The sequence below is a fragment of the Pleurodeles waltl genome, chromosome 8 (genome assembly GCF_031143425.1).
Source record: "Pleurodeles waltl isolate 20211129_DDA chromosome 8, aPleWal1.hap1.20221129, whole genome shotgun sequence".
Taxonomy (NCBI): Eukaryota; Metazoa; Chordata; class Amphibia; order Caudata; family Salamandridae; genus Pleurodeles; species Pleurodeles waltl.
The window spans coordinates 982829876-982854113 of NC_090447.1; the positions used below are offsets into that span (position 1 = coordinate 982829876).

Sequence of the window (24238 nt, forward strand, 5' to 3'; positions counted from 1 at the left end):
AAGCACATTTTCCCTTTCTGCTGTCTGTCTAACTTCAATTTGTGATATATCATTTTCTTTTTATACTCAGTTTCCTCTTCTTTCAACACATTGTTTAAAACATCTTCTTGTCTTATTGCCTTATGAAAGATGTGCGGTCTCCTTTACTCTAATGCTTGGATGAATTGTTTCCTAATGGTTTAATTGAGCATCTCAAATTTCTTTCTAATGACTTCACAGTGTCTATTTTTGTATGGGACCTAAAGAAAAACCAAGCTGTCTCCAACTCCTTAACCTGTGGGTTTATTCAAAATTATTCTGTCTATAAAATAAACTGACCACTATATTACATGTAACTACGTAGGAAAGTGGAATATGATGGTAGGTTACATCCTCAGAAGCTGAAGCACAGAAGTGTGCACAAACATAAAAAGCATTCAAAGTGTGAATGTACTTTTGAACTACTTCTAGAAAAAACATTTAATGTGAAACTCTCCTCTGAAGCATGTATACATTAAGCCCTTAATTTTCTCTTATCTACTGTTTTGGAAGGTGATATAGGTGCATATGTGCAGTGAAGCATTTTTCTCTCAGGTGTGATATGCATTCCAAATAAGGTGGCATGTATACTTACATATTAACTGTTAGTGTAACAGCAATCACTATTGTACATCTAGCCAAGGTAATGAAACACTTTAGTCTACAGTCAGACCTTCAGAAGAATATAGCAGCAGACAGATTTAATATTCTGCATTAGTTTCTACTTGTGCAAAAAAACAAAACCTTTGAAGATTAACTTGGAATTTTGCACTCAACACATATACAATAGTCTTCATGAGGCATCCTAAGCCTTACTCCATCTTCTTATCACCTTGTCAACCTTACTTTTCCGCTGCAGCCGTGGCCATAGATAATTCTTCAAAATTATTTTTATTTGTTTTATTTTCTTGAGCAATAATCATTATGTTCATTTATTAGTTGTCGCCATCTATTCAGTAGTTCAGTTCAGACACAGTTCATTGTTCGTAGAATTAGGTATTGCTGAATTGAATCAATCAGATGTCAACTGTTGAGTTTATTAATTATTTTGTATTAAAGAGTTTGAATTATGTGCTGTAATAATGTAGCATGTCATGAAGGTTTAAGGGGTTCTGTGCGCAGATCATTTGGTTAACACACTGTTGGATTAAGCACACTGCCTGTATAAGAAGTCCATTGCGGTGCTAATACCTGTGATAAGGTGCTTTTACTCTCTCAGATGTCCTTGCTGTCTGTTAATCTTCTTATGCATCACTTATACCATTAGATTGTTTCTACAATGACGATTTGTGGTATGTGTTAAAATTACACCCCAGATTTTAATTGTCTCCTACTCCTTGGCCATTCCTCTTGCCTCTGTAGTTCTTCACTACTCACTGTTGTTCTTTCTCAAGGGTCTTTTGGTTGCACTGGTGATGATTCAGCAGCATGTCCGCTTTTTAGTATCAGATCTTTATCTTCACTGGATACTTCCATGCCACTTTCCAAGATTTCAGGAACTTGGAAAGATGAGGAATTCTGATGATCGTCATCCCCTCTGGTCTTTCAGGATGCACAGACACAGGAGGTCTTGGACTTAGCTCATATGTCACTACCTCATCAAATGGACACCTCACCCCCTGAGTGTGTGAGGTGTGAATCTAATTGGGTATTCCACCACATTTCACAGCAGTGTTGGTAATCAGGATCACTTGATAGGGCTCCTCCCACCTTGGCTCCAAACAGGATTTGTGAACATGCGGTTTAATTAGGACCTAATCACCAGGGCTAAGATCATGGCACTGCTCATGACTTGGGATGGCATTAGCAGTTTCAGCTACTGGTGGGAGATAGAATGCACAACATCGGCTACCCCTTAAAGTAGTTGAGAATCATGTAATGTGTGATATTTACAAACACATTTACAGGCACAGAAGGTATGGCACGTCCTATGAGTATTTCATGTTATGACAATCCTTTTCTTCTGTCAGGAGTACTTCAGCGGCTCATCATCACTAATGACACTAATGACAAAACATCTGGCCATTTCAGAGAAGTTGAAGTGCATACTATAGCCAAGCGAGATTTCAGCGTGCTGTTAAGCTACTTTAATATTTCTTATCTTCTACTCGGTAACTACAATGAAACCCCTGTTCCACTTATAGTGCCACACACAGCATACTAAGGAGTTCATTATTAAAATGAGTCCCACTGTCTGACTCCAGGGAAACTGGCAATGCAAACCTCAATATGAGTTCTCATAATAGCAATGTGTCTACAGTGAGACTGTAATTTCTCTGTGTTGGGTAGGCTTCTACCCATTAAGAAAAAAATTACACTATGACCAGGATATATCAGATCCTGCCTGAAACAGGCACTGCAATAAAATCCAACGGCATCCTCTTAAAAGGCCCTGAAGTGATTTATTTGTTACTCAATGTAACAGAGGTTCTTCTCCCTACATTCATTTTCTGATGAGTCACACATCTATGGCACTCTTCCTCAGTTAGAGCTCTAACTCAGGGATTGAACTAATTCTGCCTAAATAATCTCATCATGGCATCTCTTCAGCTGTGGGCAGGTCAAGAAATGTCTTATTATGGGGAATGACAGGCTATCAAGCTACACAGGTTTTCGCTCAGCTGAAACCCATATTTCCTATGCATTTTTACTACATCCTGCTCTGATCCAGCTCTGCTGCTCTGACACCTCTTCCTTCAGTCTCCACACTTCCTCCCAAGTATCAGATATTTATAACACAATTGAAAAGGTGGTATCCTCATCAGATCAATGTGCATACTCTCCTTTAAATCCTTTAAATCATTTCTTCTTCTGTGGGCTACACATTTAACAATTGCAATTTCTTGTGGCAATGTTATTGTTTCCAACAGTCTCATTTCATCATCTGTCTTCTGGATAGGAGACCCCGCCAAAGTCATGAGTCCCCTTTGTAACCATAACTTAAAAAAATTGTAGACCTCACCAAAGCCATAGTGATAATCAATAAATATTGCCATCTGCAATTGGGCTCTAAGATAACATACTCTGGTAAAGGTGACCAATTCTGCCACGGGAGCAGAGGTAACACCTTGAATCTAGGAGGCTTCTACCACTTCCTGAATTGTACGGACAGCATATGATGTTCTCAAATTCACTTCATTATATCTTAGACATGGGCTGTCAACATTGATTACACAGTGGGGCTCATCCAGGGCTTCCTACTTAACATCAGGTCTTGGCTTGGTGCATAAACCCATCACATGAAGACAGTCATCCTCAATCTCTTCCCCATCAATCTCATTTTGAAGCAATTGTAACAATGTAGTTGCATTAAGAGTTTGACATCTTTTGAGAGTGACATTCTCTGCAGCGAGAAAGAATTGTTCATATTTTGTAAGTCTACTGTTTCTCAGGTACTCAGTTTTGGTTCACATGAGCAAAATTTCCCCAGAGTGAGGGACCATCACTGTAAGAAGGTACCCCATGGCTATACTCTCACGTCTCTCAATACTGACACCAATGGCCACAACCGTTTTAAGGCAATCAGGGAGTTCTATGGCACCAGGGTCAAGGGTGGTTGAAAAATATTCCACGGGTCTTTGAGAGTCTTCATGTAACTGGGTAAGAACTGAGAGAGCACAGCCCTCCCTCTCACTGTAAAACAAAGTGAATGTTTTACTGTAATCAAGCAATCGTAGTGCCAAGGCATGATATAGATTTTCTCTCAGCTCAAGGAATGCTCTTAAGCAGTCATTTTCCTACAAAAGTGGATCAGGGAATATTGTTTTGCATCAGCCTCAGTTAAGGCTTGGCCACTAGGGAACAGTTGGGTATCCACTGCCTACAGAAGCCCGTCATTCTTATAAACATTGTGACTTCTCTTTGCTTTTTTGGGTGGATTCATTTTCAAAATCGCTGTAATTTTCTCCTGTGATGCCTTCCTTACTCCCTTCTCAGTGAGAAGTCCTCAATACAGAACCTCTTTTTGTCAGCATTGAAATTTACTTGGGGATACTTAATGTACATTCTCAGCCTAATGATTCGATATGGCAATCGTATTCTGTTTACAGACTTCTTGTTTTGATCCCACAAAATCCCACAAGTAGGTCATCAATGTACTGCACAAGAACCGAATTATAAGACATTACTAAATTTTCAGTATTCTTTTTCAGGATCTGATGAAACATAAATGGGCTTTCTGTATCCCCTTGTAGGACTCGGCACCATACCAAAATGTGAACGAGAACAGAAACTGGCTGAAATGCAGTAGAAAAGAAGGCCTGGTAGATATCCACAATGGGTAATCTGAAATAATATATTAGCTGGATTCGGTACCACAGGACAAAATGGAATGATTAAGTTATTAATTTTTTGTAAGTCCTGCACAGTTCTTTACTTACTGTAAGACTTCTGCAAGCCAATGATTAGGGAATTACAAAAGCTTCCTACTATTTCTCAAAAAATTCCTTGTTTTACCACTGATTCAATCACCAGAGTGATTCCAGCCATTGTCTCAGATGTCAGATTCCATGGTCGCGTTCTCTGGAATTCTTAAATTAGTTTAATCATAATTTGGATAGGTTCACACCTTTAATAAGTTTGATGTCTTTTGAAATGCACTCACCTGGTTCCAACCGCAGAGACGATGCTGGACCTCCGGTCTCTCCCGGGGTGGCAGATGATCAAGAAAATGTAACCTTAGATCGCACACTGCCTCAGAAGGGAAGGGGTGTTGGGACAAAATAAGGAAAGGGAAAATTGTGATTCTGGATAGTGGCTGCTCTGCGACCCTGCACTCCCTGATTCTTTAGATTAGTGTGTAGAGGCAATGTGTCTGAAAAAGAACAGAGAGTATTATACATCCAATGTAAGACTTCTTGCAGTATATCAGAAATGCACTATGTACATGGAAAATTATCTTAAATACTTCATCAACAAAACAGCTTGGAGGTTAGCTTGGAGTTACTGCACTTTCAAAAAATCAATCTGAGCAAGATCCCAAATTCAGGAATAACTGGTGGTGGATATGCAATATACAATGAGTTAAGATGGATTTATGAACATATCATGCTTTTATGCACTTGTCCATTTTTCTTATCACCTAGAGTTATTCAGAGAAATCTAATATGCTACAACCTTGAGATATGGTACATTCTTTTGAGATTACCACAGTTCCAAATAAAATAGTGTTTGGAGCACAATATGCATTGTGGATAAACAAAGGAATATTCTTCTTTTAGCAAATGTCGCTCAAATGCTACTTTGAGGTAACCAGTCTTGTTAATCAGATCTTAGCAATTCATAGTAGTTTTTTGTTACCTTGATTAGTCCAATTAGAGAACACTAACCTTAGATATGGTACTTTAATATATCCGTTCTCTTTACAGGTGTCTGGTGAGAAAATCAGGATGGGAGCCATCAGGAAACCACAAAGTGACCTGCCATGCAGGGAATTGAAACCGAGCAAGAGCTACCACATCAGAAGTGGAGATGACATATGCACCATTACCTGGAATCCAGAACTGAAGGTATGAAGCTTGACTTTGGAGTGCAATGCCAGGCAACTCTTCAGGTTAGTGAGGGAGTTCTCTATTGAGCAGGAGTGAGTTCAAGCTTTGGCCGCAGTGCGGACATGGTATATATACTGCGTCTGAGCCCAGATAATTGTCTGCAGATGCAGCTTGATTAGCATGAGGCTGTGAGAACATGTGGTGCATGTGGCATAATAATCAGATGATTCCTGGGGAAAACACGTGTTAGTCTAACAGCTGAACTTCTAGGGCAAAGCAGGTTCCTTTTGTAACTGCCAGAATCTGGAAAGGCACTTGCCTCAGGTGTCTGGTGCTGCACAGTTATTGTAAAAGCTAATTCTAGCCACATGATGCACAACAATAAGATACACAGACCTTAGGCAATGCTCAACCATTCTATGGATCTTGGGGCACCTTCTCATTAGTTACACATCACGAAAAAAGCCATATGGGTGACTTAAGGTGTGCTATGGCCCTCATTATGACATTGACGGTAAATCCCACTTACCACCATGCTGACTGCCACCAACATACCACCACCACAGCAGATTACCGCCACCCATACTATGACCCACACATAGCAATCTGTCACTTTACAGCCACACACACAAGTCCGCCAGCCCAAAGGTCAGTGATAAACTGGTAGTACCAAAACCCACACTGTTGCGCCAACAAAACTACGCCCACAGCATTATGACCCACGAATCACCGCAGTGGACATTCAATGGTGCTAAACCATTGGCGGTACATACTGCTGCGCTCAAAATACACACAACCTAACAAAAAAAACACATTGGACAATTCAAACTACACACACCTGACACACATACACACACACCACACCCACACACCACTATAAAACACACACACACACAATACCCACAACCCTTTACCATTACAAACAAGTGCCACAAGAGAGATAGCAAAACCACAGACAAGATCACAGACACACACCACCATCACCTATATACTATCCATGTACCTTACATCACAAACCCCAACACAGCACCCCACACACCCTCACCCACACCACCCACAATACACCCATGGCACCGCAATGACACCCCAGGTTCTCTGAGGAGAAGGGTCATGGTGGAGGAAATCATCCGGGTAGAACCACAGCTATTCGGATCACAGGTGCAGCAGACATCCATTGCTAGGAAGCTGGAGCTATGGCGGAGAATTGTGGACAGGGTCAACGCCGTGGGACAGCACCCCAGAACAAGGGATGCCATCAGGGAGAGATGGAATGACCTACATGGAAACTTGCGTTCCACAGCAGCAAGACACCAAATAGCTGTACAGAGGTCTGGCAGTGGAACCCCACCTCCTCCCCCACAACTAACAACATAGGAGGAGCAAGTCTTGGCAATTATGCATCCTGAGGGCCTGGCAGGAATAGGAGTACTGGACTCTGATAGGTCAAATCTCTATTACTATCACCCCCTACCTTCATGCCATCACATACCCCTACCCTTACCCTCACTCCCATTACTCCACCACCTAACACACACACACCATCATCACAACCCACCCATCCCAATACCAAGCCCTGCATGTACACCAATGCACGGACCCCCATCACAGACCTGCATGGACACCCATCACTAAAACATGCACATTAGAGAGAATCACTTAGCCAACAAAATCACTACTCACACAAGGCAAAGCAGTCAGGGCAACAACAACCATATAAGGCAACACACACATGCACAAGATGACACACACAGAAACAATAACACTGCATTTACATCCCCACAGGTCCCCCACCCAATGCCACTGGAGAAGAGGTGCCAGAAACTTCCAGTCCACCCCCAGAAGAGACCCACAGTGATGACAACAGCTCTGGACGCATGGATCTGGATGACCAACCTGGCCCATCAGGGATCTCTGGACAGTCGGTAACCCAGGCACAGTCCCATACCACCACAGAGCCTCCCCCCTCAGGAAACACCCCACAGTACCCACCCAGCGGGCACATACCTCTGTCCCCAGGACACGTCAATCAGCAGTGTGTCCACCACTACAGGGACACCAGGCCACCCCACAAACACAGGATGATCAGGGACCTGGGATCAGTGGCGGTGGGCACATGTGTCAGGGGACAGAGGCACAGGACAACAGGGAAGCTGGGAGGACTGGTGTGCGACAGGAGGAGGACAGGCCCAGAGAACCAACTCTCCAAGAGGCACTCATCAACATCCTGGGAGCATACCACCATTCCCAGGAGACGATGGGCCAGATAATGGAGAAGTTGTAGGAGACCCAGCGGCTGCAGGAGGGACAGTACCTGGGGATCAGGCAGGACTTGAAGGATATCGACACCATCCTGGTCACCATTGCAGGGGTGCTGGCAGACATGGCCAACACCATGAGAGAGGCAGTGGCACACCAGCGGGCCCCTGACACTAGCCAAACCGATGAATATCCTTCCACCTCCGCTGCCGCTAGTGGACAGGAGGCCCCGCCACAGGAACAACAGGCCACCAGCACCCTTCCCCCTGCAGAAGGAGAACCACCCACAAATGGTCCCTGTGATCCAGGCAGAAGCCAGAGAACATTGCCAAGACCCCTGCCAGGAAGTAAGACTCTCCTGAATGTCACCCTTGTGTCCCACTCTGTCATCCTGTCCACCTTGAACTGCCATTGCTCTACTTCCTATGCCTCCTTGGACAATGCACCTGTGATATAAATAGACTGTATTCTGTCCTGGACTTTCTTCCATCTTCACCCCCGCCTATTGCACATTCCTCTCTAATCATTAGCACTTAAATAAACACCATTTGAATAAATACAAGTATGGAGTCTGTGGAATCATTTAACAATGTATTCGTTTAACAACCTTTAAACACTGCAAAATAACTGTACAGTATTATATAAATAGGAAAGACCTGTAGTTGGCTGCAGTCAACACACCAGGAGCGATAGTGGGACACAAATATCTGAAAAAGGTATGTCAAAGGGTACAGTAAGTGGCCATGGAAGTGGGGAAATCAGACTGCCAGTGACAATGTCAAAGACAAAACTGTCAATGTAAAGTGTAATTACAGTGTCTTACCTGTGTGCCATTGGAAGTACTGTCTTATAATAGCACTTCTGTTGTCCTCATCTTCATCCTCTGCCTCCTCATCTTCACTGTCCACAGGATCCACTGCTGCCACACACCCATCTCCAGCCTCATCCTCCTTCAGAAAAGGCACCTGCCGATGTAAGGCAAGGTTGTGCAACACACAGCATGCCATGATGATCTGGCACACATTCTTGGGTGAGTAGTACAGGGATCCACCTGTGAGATGGAGGCAACAAAACCTGGACTTCAGGAGGCCGAAGGTCCTTTCTATTATTCTTGTTCGCCCATGTGCCTCATTGTAACATTCCTCTGCCCTTATCCTGGCATTTCTCACAGGGGTCAGTAGCCATGAGAGGTTGGGGTCACCAGAGTCACCTGCAAATATCGAGGGACAACTGTTAGACACACACTAACTCTTAGGGCCCACACCATACCCATACACCAACACCTACTGAGTGGGAACCAGGGCTCACCTATTAGCCATATCAGTGCCTCTGGAGTTGAGCCACCACATATGGGATGCTGCTATTCCTCAGGATAAAGGCATCATGCACAGACCCAGGATACTTTGCATTGACATGGGAGATGTACTGGTCCGCCAGGCATACTATCTGCACATTCTTGGAGTGAAAGCTCTTTCAGTTTCTGAACATCTGTTCATTTCTCCGGGGGGGGGGGGGACACAAATGTAATATGTGTTCCATCAATCACCCCAATAATGTTTGTGATATGTCCCATTGCATAGAAATCAGCTTTCACTGTGGCCAAATCCTCCACCTGGGGGAAAACGATGTAGCTGCACATGTGTTTAGTTATTGAGAACATTGACTGAGACATTCCTGCTGTCAAGCCCACTGTCACTTGGAAAGAGCCACTTGCCAGGAAATGGAGCACAGATAGGACTCGCACAAGAGGGGATATCCCAGGGGGCTGACGGATAGCAGATATCAGGTCAGGTTACAATTGAGGGCACAGCTCTGTGATTGTGGCCCTGTCCAGTCTATAGGTGAGGATAATGTGCCTGTCCTCCATTGTTGCCATGTCCACCAGGGGCCTGTACACGGGGGGATGTCTCCATCTCCTAGTCATCCGCAGTGGTTGCAATCTAGGGGGCAAACGGTGAGTAGCGGGTCAGTATTCCATACTTCCAAACACTACACTGCATTGCATGTTGTGACTGTAACACAATATTGTTGGACAGGCCCAAATGATGCCTATATGTACTGTGATGCAGTTAGGTGCCATGGCCTGCATCCCCCCCTGAAATGGCGTCCTCCTGTCCTGTATGGAGGGGCAGGTGGAAATGAGGTAATTCTGCTGACGCTGTGCACCGTTGAGGGAGGTGGTAAAAAACCGCTCTGCAACTCCTCATTGGATCCATTGGGCCCTATGGGTTACAGTGGCCAATGGTGATGTATGCTGGCGGTGACGGTACGCACCACCGCGGACGTGACTGCCATTTCCTATCTGTTCACCCACTTGCTACTTGACCTTCAACAGGAGAGGACCTCCACTGCAAGTGCTGCTGTGACCTGTGTCTGGAACCAAGCATGGCTCATGTCACTGGGGAAAGGGCCCCTGCCTTTACCACTGCAGAGTTGGAGAGGCTGGGGGCCTACCCCAGTATGGAATGCTGTATGGGCCTCGAGACCAACTGGTGAGTTCACTGTGAGCACGATGCATGGGGGATGAATACACAGAGTGCTGTGTGTGAGGTCCTCGTGTAGGGGTGGGTTGGTGGAAGTCCCTGGGCTGCGTGCTGCATGTATAGTGGGCAATGTCTGTGTGTGAGGGGATGGGAGGGCTATGGGGGACATGAGTGTAACTCGCTGGACGGTCTGACTGATACCTTTTGCTATGCGTATATTTCTGCAGGTCAGCGCCCATCAGAAAAAGGGTATATGGCGTGCCATCGCCAAGGACGTGAGGACCCTGGGGGTCTATGGCAGGTGGAGCACCCACTGTCGCAAACGGTGGGAGGACCTGAGACGCTGGGCAAGGAAGACAGTGGAGGTCCAGCTGGGGATGGCCTTTCAATGAGGAAGGGTTACCCATTGAACCCTGACCCCCCTGATGGCCTGCATACTGGTGGTGGCCTATCTGGAGCTGGATGGGCCCTTGAGGGCATCACAGCAGCCACAAGGGGTGAGTACAGTTTCCCAATATACTACTTGTGTGTGGTGGGGTGGTCTCTGGGTGGGGGATGTGGACCTGTGGGTGCCCCTAGGCCAGGCTGGACATTGCAGGGTAGGTCCCATGTTGGGAAGGGTATGATGTGAACCTCCTCCAACCAAGCTAGTAGGCATCCACTACTGGGCAGGGATCTGTGGGTCTCAGGTATGCTGTTATTGGCATTAGGTATTACTGCCCATGGCCTTGTGGCTAGCATTGTGACTGTTAATGCATTGCCTAATGTGTAGGGCTGTTCCCTGTGTGTGTGTGTGTGTGTCATGTACGCCAACGGTGGTGTTGTTGCAGCCATTGACCAAGTGTATCCTTTGTCTCTTCCCCCCTTTTTGTTTTGTCACCCTGTTCTTCTGTGCATTAGCATCATCTGGCAGAGGAGCAGAGGCACTGGCGACAGAGGGAGCTGCATCCCACATGGCGCACGAGGCCGAATCCACCGATGGTGAGGGAACCAGTAGGACAGAGGGCGAGGGGAGCACAACGGCAGAGACAGGAGGGGACAGTTCTGACAGTGATAACTCCTCTGATGGAAGCTCCCTGGTGGTGGCTGACACCTCTGTGGCCACCACAGCTACAGGTACAGCCGCCACCCCCGTACCAGCACCACCCTCCCAGCAGCCCCTTAGTGTGTTTCCCATGCCCACTCAACCAGGAGGGTGGGCATCTCCTTCGCCCCAGGCACCTCAGGCCCTGCCCCAGTTAGCCCTACTGCCTTGAGTGAGGAGGCTATTGACCTCCTGCGATCCATCTCTGTTGGGTAGTCAACCATTGTGATTGCCATCCAGGGGCTGACAGGCCATTTGCAACAAAAAATGCATTCCTGGAGGGCATTCACTCTGGCATGGTGGACCAACAGAGATCAATCCAGGCTCTGGTCTCCTCTCTGATGGCAGCCATTGTCCCTGTTTCTAGCCTTCCCCCTCCAACTTCCTCTACCCAATCCCATTACCCTCAACCCCAACCTATCCTAAGCACACAGACAGACCAGCATGCACCCAGGACAACACACAGGATTAGTTAAGGCAAACACAAGCACCACATATCATCCCTCAGGCACTCAAACAAACACCATCCAGATGCAGACATACCAATATCCACTGCCTCCACTGTGTCCCCCTCCTCCTCCTCGTTCACCTCCATCCCACTAGCCTCTCCACTACATCCTCATTCACTACCACCATCACGCCTATCACTACACGAACCTCACTGGCAGTCACCACCCCCACATCCATGCACATGTCCCCTCTGTCCTCTCCCACTGTGTCTGTGCCCCCTCCTCCCAAAGTACACAAACGCAATTACTCAGACACCCAACAGCCACCCACCTCACAACAGCATCCAGCCCATGCACCTGCACCCAAACACAGCAGACAGACACCTCCTACAACCACTTCCGCTTCCTCTACTACCAAACCTTCACCCTCTTCCCACCCCAATGTTCCTAAGAAGCTTTTACTCTCCACCGTTGACCTCTTCCCTACCCCTACCCCCGTCCTTCACATCGGGCCAGGGTGGTCAGAACCCAGGCGAGCACCTCAGCCACCCAGTCCACGGCCACAGTAGTGTCGACAACTACTGCAGGTGGGAGAGGATCCCGAGAACCAGCCAGCAGCACTGAAAGTGTGCCTGCACCAGATGCATCAAGGAAGGGCAAGGCGGCATCACCAGCTGTGAAAGGGAAGGGCAAGGAGGCACCACCAGCTGCGAAAGGGAACGGCAAGGGGCCTGCACCTGCAGGCAGGAAGGACCGGAAGCCTGGTGCTGGGACTCATTTGGAGCCCCCACCACCAACCATGGCGGTTTAGCCATCTGAGGCTGCAGGGGAAGGGCTGGAGCCTACCCCCACCACTGCCAGAACCGCCACCAGGACCGCCACCAGAACCACTGCCAGCACCGCTACCAGCACCACTGCCAGCAGCAGCAGCCCCAGTGGGCTGCCGTCCGAAGCTGCAGGGGATGGGCTGGAGCCTCCCCCAACCACTGCCAGCACCGTCACCAGCACCACTACCACCAGCAGCAGGAGCCCCAGTGGGCAGCTGTCCGAGGCTGCAGGGGATGGGCTGGAGCCTACCCCCACCACTGCCAGCACCGCCACCAGCACCACTGCCAGCAGCAGCAGCACCAGTGGGCAGCCTTCCAAGGCTGCAGGGAATGGGCTGGAGCCTCCCCCACCACTGCCTGCACCAGCACCAGCACCACTGCCAGCAGCAGCAGCCCCAGTGGGCAGCTGTCCAAGGCTGCAGGGGATGGGCTGGAGCCTACCCCCACCACTGCCAGCATCGCCACCAGCACCACTGCCAACAGCACCAGTGGGCAGCCGTCCGAGGCTGCAGGGGAAGGGCTGGAGCCTACCCCCAGCACTGCCAGTCCCGGCACTAGCCCTGCCACTGCCACCACTGAGCAGCCATCACTGCTGGCTGGCAGTGTGTACTCCTGCCTCCATGGGCTGTAGTGCGTCCTGGACCCTGCAAATCCTGTAGGTGTGACACCCAGGTGAGAGAATGTGACCTTGCACTCCCCAAGATCTGCAGCACAGGGCACAATGCCTCCTCCAGAACCAGTGGAAGAAGCCATCCACTCACCGCATCCTTCCCAGTATGAAGCACACTGGGCACAATGCCCCCTCCAGAACCAGTGGAAGAAGCCATCCATTCACCGCATCCTTCCCAGGATGAAGCACACTGGGCACAATGCCCCCTCCAGAACCAGTGGTAGAAGCCATCCACTTGAGAGACTGTGGCCTTGCACTCCCCAGGACCAAGCAGTGGACAAACCACCCACTTGAGACTGTGGCCTTGCACTCCCTAGGACCATGCAGTGGGCAAACCACTCACTCATAGAGTGATGGGCATGTTGCCCCCTCCAGGACCAGTGGTGTTGTACCATCTTCCGGCTGAGGTGCCCTTCCATTCCCCGACCCCCTGAAGTGCCTGGGTATTTTAGACCTGATGCCCCCGCAGTGTTCTCTCTGTGTTGTTGCAGGAGTGAGGTGTTGCCTTGGCCTATGTGATGTGGCCCTGTGCCCCATGGACATTGAGGACTGGGCAGTGTCCCTCCATTAGTAAATACGTATATACGTTTGTATTTTGATGTACTTATTCATGTTTTTTTATCGTATTACACTTACTTTCTTCCAATCATTTTGTCCTTGCACTATTCCTGAGAGGTACGGGTGAATATGTAATGTTTGTGCATCTGGTTGTGGGTATGGTGTTGGGGTGGGGGTGTTGCATGTTATGTGTGTGTGTCACTCTCTTTTTCCTCCCCCTCCCTTATGTGCTAGGCGGCAGTACTCACTGTGGTCGTCTTCGCCGGCGTTGCTGCTCATAATGCAAGAAAAGGTAGACAAGCATGGGGAAAATGTGCAACTCGGGCGTCGTGGTTGTTCCCTGAATCTCCAGAGGTGAGTCCTTTGACTTCTGTGTTCTGTTTCTGCTGTGCTTTTGATGTCATTGGTACTGCCCCAGAAGAGGTGGCGGATAGGCCTGTCATAATACAGTAGGCGGTACATTCTCTTCCGCCTGGCTGTTGGCGGTTACTGCTGTGGTGCTTGTTGCTACCGCCATGGCGGTCAGTGTGTTAAAGTGGCAGTCTGTCTGAGCGGTTTCCTCTGTGGTCATAACCCCTTTTCTTTTAACGACGGCCTGTTGGCTGTATTACCACCGCTTTATCACCGACCGCCAGGATTGTGATGAGGGCCTATATTTGGTAAACCCACTTTGTAAAGAGTGCAAAATTAAAATGACCCATGGGTTCCTTCCCTAAAAAAGTCCCATAGGTTTTATGTTATCTCTTAAATCAGGAGGAAAATCCTCTATCTTTCTTCCAGGAAGAAATCCAATGGCTCTTCCTTGTCTGTTCTTTTTAAACGCCTCCTCCTCCTCATGTGTTTGGAATTTGACACCATTCTATGTCCAGTAAATCATGCAATTTCATTTGCAGAAGAGATCCCTTCCAAACAGAATTACGAGACTGGAGTCACACACAGGAAATTGGTGATCTTCTTCAAATGTTCCTTTTTTTACAGAAACCTTATTTGAAATGTGATTAGTTATTTGCCTATTTGTGACACCTACAACTTGGATCTTCTTTCCCAAGAAGGGTAGGTCAGAGATTTCTGCAGTTCTAACAGTGGTACAGGGTGCACCTGTGCCAGTAAGAAATTACACTTTGTGACCATTTACTTCACCTTCTGCAAATGGACCACTCTAGTCTACTTCCAAGACTGCGCCAAGTATGCAAACTTCCTCAGACAACATAATTGTGAATTGTCTGAGTCAAAGCTCCCGTTCCCTAACATAGGGAAATCTTGAAATGGATTCTTATCCTGCAAAGGATTTGGGTTTGATCTTGGTGCTTGGTTCATAGTAAGTCTGGGGTAACTCAAGGTCAGTGGAGATTGTGGGACTTGCATCATGGGGGCTTGTGACTGATTTCAAGTTTGCATTCATTGGGACTTGAACTGGGGCATTTTGCATTTGAGTTGGATTCACACTTTACATTTGTCCATCACAGCGTACTCAGTTAGGATTTGGTCTACACTCCCTCTTCCAACGCCCAAGCCTGTTACAATAATGACAATGAGTTGACCTCTCCAAAGTCATAATATCTACCTGTGAATTTGGATCAAACGGAACACCTCAACCACTTCCCTGTGGAACACCTACTCCACCTTGTACCATTTCACCTCCATTCTGGAAACAAACACTCTGCATTCCACCAAAACGTCTTCTACAAGGGTGACTTTGAAAGACTTTCTGAGCTATCTTTGTCTGTGTGAGCATACATTTTTCTTTAAGACTTTTCTGCTTCATCTCTTGTTCATTACTACAGTACTTAGCATACCTCCCTATCTCATCTAAAGTTTTTGGGGGTCATTCTGACCCCGGCGGGCGGCGGGAGCCGCCCGCCTGGAGGGAACTGCCAGAATACTGCTGCGCGGTCAAAAGACCGCCGCGGGTATTCTGGGTTTCCTACTGGGCTGGCGGGCGACCGCCAAAAGGCCACCCGCCAGCCCAGTGGGAAACACCCCTCCATGAGGATGCCGGCTCCGAATGGAGCCGGCGGAGTGGAGGATGTGCGACGGGTGCAGACACTGAAATTCAAAGTGGGGCCCTCTTACGGGGGCCCCTGCAGTGCCCATGCCATTGGCATGGGCACTGCAGGGGCCCCCAGGGGCCCCACGGCACCCCTCACCGCCATCCTGTTCCTGGCGGGCGGAACCGCCAGGAACAGGATGGCGGTAAGGGGGTCGGAATCCCCATGGCGGATTCCCATGGGCAGCGGAAAGTCGGCGGTACACTGCCGACTTTCCGCTTCTGGCTGCGGCTGTACCGCCGCGGTCAGAATGCCCGGCGGAGCACCGCCAGCCTGTTGGCGGTGCTACCGCCGACCCCAGCCCCGGCGGTCCTTGACCGCCGGGGTCAGAATGACCCCCTTTGTCTGCCAGCAAATCACATTCTGTTGTATGTGCATACTGATCTCTAAGTGCAACTCAAGAACGAACTGTGACACAAAACTCATATCTCCCTTTTTGAGATTTTTTTGTCCATTGTTCTATTTATTCACCTGTAACAATTGTCTATAATAAGCAGGCACTGGTTCATTAGCTTCTTGAGTCATCCTGTTGATTTTAAACCAAGCAATGTCCCTTGCTGGTACCGTTCCCTTACAAAAAGTAATCACCTCATCGTATGTATTTTGTTGTCATTATAGTCGAAAGTGTACAGTATGTGAATCTCTTGGGGGCTCTGCATGTGGCCATTCCACAGCTATCTTACACTTAGCTCATAGATACTGAGTTCCACATTGTCATAAAGGGTATTCAGATCTGTCCATAGAACCTTCAAAATGTTTATAAACCTTTCAACCTGTGTTCACCATTGGGCAGGATTCTCCATCAGTTTAGGAAAGTTATTCATGAATGTTGCAAGATCACCTCGACTGCATGGCATATAAGCATACCTTCCACCTGGTATCTCCTTTACAGGGATTGAAAAAGCCTCACACTCATCTAGGGGTACTGGATACCATTTACTTCTACAGTGTCTGACTGCTTCTCTTTTTTTCCCTGCTTCTTTGCCCTCTTGCTCACTAATCTGTCAAGATCGCTCCACTTTCAAATGTATTTAATCAGTTTGACAATGTGCAACTACATCCCTGAAGATCGCATAGTGACAATCGGCTCATCATCTAATTGTGCCTTGAAACTTTTTTGTAAGGTCATACCCCTAAAGAGATCTAATTCACATATCTCTGCCAATTCTTGCAGCTTTTCAAGTGTAGTAGCCGTACACCTCGTAATTTTTTTTCCTCAGATACATCAGCTCATTTTTCTGGTACTGATTCAAATGTGAAACTTCTAAACATCCTCTAAATACAGTCCCACCTTCAAGTTTGGTAATTCTAGGGGTCTCACTCTTTCTTGACTACTGGATGGATTGCTCTGTATCTCCTGGTCCCCTAGTCTCAGGAGTTCCCTTAAACCATAGGACAACATTTAATTATTGAATGATCCCATATCCCCCTCTGCAAATGTCCTTGAGAAAACAATTCTCCCTTCTTTTAAAGTGTGAACATTCTGTGGTGGAGTCTTGGCAACCATTTGTGAGTTTTGCAATGTCAGGATAAACCCTGTGACAGCAACGCCACCTACGATGGCTACAGCACCTGATTTTGGAGCAATACTGGTTTTGCTAAAGTTAGAGCTGAGATTACTTGTGACAATGGCACAGGAACAGTCACGATAGAAGCTGAAGCACTAGGAGCTATCACAGTATTGAGAATTTTGGGAGCGGACCCAGATATGAACTATGGGCTGTGACAAATGTACAACTAGAGGTTGTAGCATTATCTGAACCTGATGATGGAGCAACTCAAAGGCAGTGGACATGATGACAACAGAGCTTCTGAAATATCATCCCCAGAATCACTATCAGTATCAGTTTTTCTTGTAGAATCATTACCCTGTTTCTGATTCTTGTTAGGAGTTTCTGTTATCAATCTAGGGTACCTTCTAGCTTCCTCAACTAAACATTTCTTCTTCATCCCATCTAACGTCACTGTAATTACGCACCACACTTTTGGTCAATTCTGATACCTTTCTTTCTCTTTGGTGTGGGATGCATTCCTTGTCCCAAGCATTTAATGATTCATATGTGGCGGGTCAAGAAGATGGCTTTATCTCATATCATTTTTCACTTAAATGTTCAATAATAATAAAATGTGCATATTGTGGAAATGTTAATGTCCCTTCCTTTTTGGCGATCTTGTGCCATTGATTAAGCCACAAACATGAATAGAGCCCTATGTTTGTCACATGTAATAACCTGCTGTACCTTACAGAGGAGTCTCCTTTCCCTGATGAACAGGAACTCGCACGACACCTCTTGCTAAATCTCAAAGCTTTTTAAAGCACTTTATGATTACAATGAGCAAAGTCAATTCAATTATTTTCAATGTTGTGTTTCAATCACAGTTCAATTCAGATCAATGTTTGCAGCCAATCTTGTACAGTCCTTTGTTTCAAAAACCTATCACACCCTATGACACAATTCTTGCTTTTTGCAGCTGTTCACCCTCCTTCACAATTTTTTATACACCAAATTCTACAACTTTAGGCAAGCGCAATAAACAAATAACTTCTGTGTGCTCCACTAAAGAATTCAAAGTAGGTAAGTCACACAAGTTGTGGCCAGAAATTACACTTTGAGCTTACATACACACACGGATGCAATTTCAACCAGGGTAAATAACCCTGACTGATTAGTTCTCCACTTTGCACAATAGGTTCTACTAACACTTATCACTATTAGTACAACCACAACAATCTCTTATGGTCTCTATCTGAATTGTGCGGCTGATGGTACTTCAAGAACTGACATCAAAAAATCTTACCAGACAAGTAATAGTACTAAATCTCCTATTTACCTTGGACTGTGACATGTGAGATAACAATTTCAACTGTTCAGCATTAAGCACGTATGAAACATTTCACAATCAAACCATAGACATTACCATAACACAAGACACATAGGTGTTCATTACACCCCTGGCGGACGGTGTTAAAGCTGCGGTAATACCGCAAACAGGCCGGTGGACAAAAAAAGGGAATCACGACCCTGGCGGAAACCGCCAACTAAGACAGCCACTTTAACACATCGCCCGCCACAGCGGTACAGACAAACAGCGCGGCGGTCACCGGCAACAGACTGGCGGAAGACAATGTACCGCCCACACTATCACAACACACCAATCCGCCACCTTTTCCGGGGCGGATTCACCGTGGATAAAAACACAGCGGAAACAACTTTTGCTATGGGAAAACGCTCACCTCAACACATCCCACGAAGAACAAGGACACCATGGAGCCGGAACTACAAATCTTACCTGCCCTTGCATTCCTGCTCATCTACGACCAACAGCGACGTAGGCGCAGAACATACCGGTGAGTACAGCACCTACGACACGGGGGAGGGGGGAGGCAAAAGTTACGGGGACACCCACCAAACACCCCCACCCCCACCCTCGCATATTACAACATACACACCAATACATTCACAAAAATCACAGTAACAACCCACAATCCCCCCGGAAGAATGCAAAGACAAAGCGAATAGCGGTCAAACTTTGTATTGTGCCAATATACTACTCATACAAAAATATACGGATATATATATCACTAAATCTGTCAAAAATAAATGTACAATACAAGAAGTAGTGCAGAGATGTACACAACAATGTCCGTGCACAAACAGTCCGAAAATGCATGGGCGACGCCCACAATAGACACCTGACCAAAATCCGAGAGAACACTGCCGGGGCATCAGATAGAAACAATACAGGCACCTCAGGGGGAAGGGAAGGGGGGGCACCTCAGCCAGATGAATGCGAAGCCAGATCCACGACGGGGCTCCATGCCCATTGATGTATCCTGGGGAGTGCAAAGCCACAGTCTCTCAAGTCTCTCCAGTGGGTGGTTTGCCCACTGTGCAATCCTGGGGAGTGCAAAGCCACAGTCTCTCAAGTCACTTCAGTGGGTGGGTTGCCCACTGTGCCATCCTGGGGAGTGCAAAGCCACAGTCTCTCAAGTCTCTACAGTGGGTGGCTTGCCCACTGTTACATCCTGGGGAGTGCAAAGACACATCTTCGCAAGTAGATGCAGTTCTCTACTGGTACTGGGTGGGACTGGTGCCCAGGCTGGATGAGTCTCCCCGTGAAAGTACATGTCCTGTCACAGTCCCAGCTGCACATGGGAGAACAATGCCTGATGTGCCGGACTATTCATACCCACACGGTCTTTGCCCTGTTCAGCGGTCTTCACCATGGCAGTCTTGGCCTTGTTAAGCGGTGCTTAGCCATGGCGGTCTTTGCCCTGTTCAGCGGTCTTCACCATGGCGGTCTGTGCCCTGTTCAGCGGTCTTCACCATGGCAGTCTTGGCCTTGTTCAGCGGTGCTTAGCCATGGCGGTCTTTGCCCTGTTCAGCGGTCTTCACCATGGCGGTCTTTGCCCTGTTCAGCGGTGCTTTGCCATGGCAGTCTTGGCCTTGTTCAGCGGTGCTTAGCCATGGCGGTCTTTGCCCTGTTCAGCGGTCTTCACCATGGCGGTCTTTGCCTTGTTCAGCGGTCTTCACCATGGCAGTCTTGGCCTTGTTCACCGGTGCTTAGCCATGGCGGTCTTTGCCCTGTTCAGCGGTCTTCACCATGGCGGTCTGTGCCCTCTTCAGCAGTCTTCACCATGGCAGTCTTGGCCTTGTTCAGCGGTGCTTAGCCATGGCGGTCTTTGCCCTGTTCAGCGGTCTTCACCATGCCGGTCTTTGCCCTGTTCAGCGGTGCTTTGCCATGGCGGTTCTGGGACGGATATTGGTGTGTGGCATTACGATCTCCACACTGCACATTGGTGTGTGGCATGACGATCTCCACACTGGACATTGGTGTGTGGCATGACGAACTCCACACTGGACATTGGTGTGTGGCATGACGAACTCCATACTGGACATTGGTGTGTGGCATGACGAACTCCACACTGGACATTGGTGTGTGGCATGACGAACTCCACACTGGACATTGGTGTGTGGCATGACGAACTCCACACTGGACGTTGGTGTGTGGCTTGACGTTCCATCATTGCCCAGCGGGGCTGTGGGATTCTGGACCCTCATGGGCTGTGACTCCGGTGGTGGCGGTGGTCTCCTGACCAGTTACGATACTTGAGCCCTCCTGGGCTATGACTCTGGCGGTGGTCTCCTGACCAGTGACGATACTTGAGCCCTCCTGGGCTGTGACTCCGGCGGTGGTCTCCTGACCAGTGACGATACTTGAGCCTTCCTGGGCTATGACTCTGGCGGTGGTCTCCTGACCAGTGACGATATTTGAGCCCTCCTGGGCTGTGACTCCGGCGGTGGCAGTGGTCTCCTGACCAGTAACGATACTTGAGCCCTCCTGGGCTGTGACTCCGGCGGTAGCAGTGGTCTCCTGACCAGTTACGATACTTGAGCCCTCCTGGGCTATGACTCTGGCGGTGGTCTCCTGACCAGTGACGATGCTTGAGCCCTTCTGGGCTGTGACTCCGGCGGTGGTCTCCTGACCAGTGACGATACTTGAGCCCTCCTGGGCTATGACTCTGGCGGTGGTCTCCTGACCAGTGACGATACTTGAGCCCTCCTGGGCTGTGACTCCGGCGGTGGCGGTGGTCTCCTGACCAGTAACGATACTTGAGCCCTCCTGGGCTGTGACTCCGGCGGTAGCGGTGGTCTCCTGACCAGTTACGATACTTGAGCCCTCCTGGGCTGTGACTCCGGCGGTGGCGGTGGTCTCCTGACCAGTAACGATACTTGAGCCCCCCTGGGCTGTGACTCTGGCAGTGGCAGTGGTCTCCTGACCAGTGACAATACTTGAGCCCTCCTGGGCTATGACTCTGGCGGTGGTCTCCTGACCAGTGACGATACTTGAGCCCTCCTGGGCTGTGACTCCGGCGGTGGTCTCCTGACCAATGACAATACTTGAGCCCTCCTGGGCTATGACTCTGGGGGTGGTCTCCTGACCAGTAACGATGGTGCTGGCGGTTGTGTCTGGCCCGCCGGAAATGATGGTGCACTTCCCCGCCGTGACACTCACAACAGGTTGGGGAGACTTCCTCGGGACCTTCCCCACCTTCTTTTGAGTTACAGATGACTCACCAATCGCCTTGGATCCCATTTCACTGTTTGTCCCACCAGGAGTCTTGACACGGTCCCGTCGTCCACTCTCCAATTTCGGAGCCTTTACAGGGGGTGGGCTGACAGTGCCTTGGCTCCGGGTCCTACTGCCTGCCCTGGTGGACGGGGCACTCCAAAAACCTGGTACACGCACCACTGGTACTGGAGGCTTCTTGGCTGAGGCGCTACAACGGGACTGATGAATTGGGGGGGGGGGGGCAAAAAGGTCAATTTGACATAGGGACAGTTTCTGACGTACACTGGGATGGGTAGCTGGAGGGGCTCTGGGAGTGGAGGAAGAGGAGGTAGTTGTAGGAGGTGTCACTTTAGCTGTTTTGGGTGCAGGTGCAGGTACTGGAGGCTGTCGTGAGGTGGATGGATGTTGGGTGAGTGATTGCTGGCGTTTGTGTACTTTGGGAGGGGGCGTCACAGACACACTGGGAAAGGACACATGGGACGTGTAAATGGCAGTGGAGGTGGTGAGTGCAGGTGAGCAGCTTGTGGTGCTGGGTGTCCTGGTGCGAGTCCTAGTGCCTGTAGATGTGGTGCATGCAGGTGTGTGTGTAGACGACACTGGGAGGGAGGAGGGAGAAGAGGAAGAGGGGGACACAGTGGATGTTGCTGTGTCTGTATGGGTCTGATGCTTGTGTGAGTGCTTGTGGTGTGTGTGGTGCCTATGTTTGCTTGAGCTACTTGTGTGTGTTGACTTGTGTGCATGCTGGTCTGTAGGTGTGCTTGGGATGGGCTGGGGTACAGGGGATTGGGTCTGGGTGGAGGAAGTTGGAGGGGGGAGGCTGGACACAGGGACAATGGCTGCCATCAGTGGTGAGGCCAGAGATTGCAGGGTTCGCTGAAGGACAGCCTGACCAGAATGAATGCCTTCCAGGAATGCATTACCGTGTTTCAACTCTCGTTCTACACCCTGGATGGCATTCACAATGGTAGACTGCCCAACAGTGAGTGACCTGAGGAGGTCAATGGCCTCCTCACTGAGGGCAGCTGGGGTGACTGGGGCAGGACCTTAGGTGCTTGGGGCGAAGGTGATGCCCACCCTCCTGGGTGAGCGGGCACGGGGCGAACGCTGAGGGGCTGCTGGGAGGGCGGTGCTGGTAGGGGAGGTGGCGGCTGTACCTGTAGAAGTGGGGCGCACATATGGTGCCGCCACCACAGGGGAGCTCCCATCGGCAGACGAGTCCGTGTCGCTGTTTGGTGATCCTGTGTCCGACGTGAAGCTCCCCTCGCCCTCCGTCCCACTGGTGAATTCAGTCTGTGGTGTGGCCCTCCATGGCCACGTGGGATGCAGCTCCCTCGTGCTCCAGATCTACTGTACCTCCGCCTGTTGATGCTGATGTATAGAAGGACAGGGAGAGCACAAAAAGGGTGGAGACAGAACTTAGAGAGTTTTAGTGCATGGCATACCGCTACCGTTGGCGGACAAGACAAATGCAGCAGCCCCCTGCATTACGCCGTGCTCCTGCCCTCTGCACATGCAATTTCTGGGATGTGGCCTACATGACAATGGTAGAAATCTGCCCACATGGATGGCAAAGGGGCAACTATACATCAATTTGCTATTTTTTTGAGCTGGGGTAGAGTGCCACATGGCCTACATAACGGAGGGGCCTTGCCTACCTAACTCGCCCTGGCCTAGGGGCACCCACAGCCCACCACCCCCACCCAGACAGCTCCACTGCACGCAAAGTCCACAGGATGAGGTTGTACTCACCCCTGCTGTGATGTCCTTAAGCGCCCATCCAACTCCGGGTAGGCCACCGCCAGGATCCGGAACATCAGGGGGGTCATGGTGCGACGGGCACCCCTCCCACGTTGGGAGGCCATCCCCAGCTGAGCCTCCGCCGTCTTCTTGCTGCAGCGGCGAATGTCCTCCCATCTCTTCCGGCAGTGGGTGCCCCATCTCTGGTGGGCCCCCAGGGGCCGGACTTCCTTGGCGATGGCACACCAAATGTCCCTCTTCTGTTGGGCGCTGACCTACATGACATGCACAAGGAAAGAGGAACAGTCATTACCTACAGCACCGTCGTTGTAATTGCCCCCCTCCAACTCTATCCCTGTGGCCCATTCATCCCCATGCATGAGTGTTCTATGTACTCTGCCCCCTTCCCTCATCCACCCAGCCCTCTCCACCCAGGCCTAGCCCATACAACGTGCTCCCTATGTACTAACCTGTTTGTCTGGAGGACCGTAGAGGACCCCATCCACAAGTTTCTCCAACTCCTGTGCAGTGAAGGCAGGGGCCC

General features: G+C 49.1%; 1 protein-coding gene across 4 annotated transcripts in view; it reads left to right on the plus strand.

Moving 5' to 3' along the window:
* The window catches only part of LOC138250396 (uncharacterized), a 410767-nt gene that overhangs the window by 360806 nt on the left and 25723 nt on the right, over positions 1-24238 (plus strand). For all 4 annotated transcript variants that reach the window (XM_069205218.1, XM_069205219.1, XM_069205220.1 and 1 more), the window contains one exon: positions 5385-5525. In XM_069205218.1, the coding sequence (XP_069061319.1) occupies positions 5406-5525 (120 nt within the window). In that variant the 5' untranslated portion in view covers positions 5385-5405. The remainder of the gene's footprint in view (positions 1-5384; positions 5526-24238) is intronic.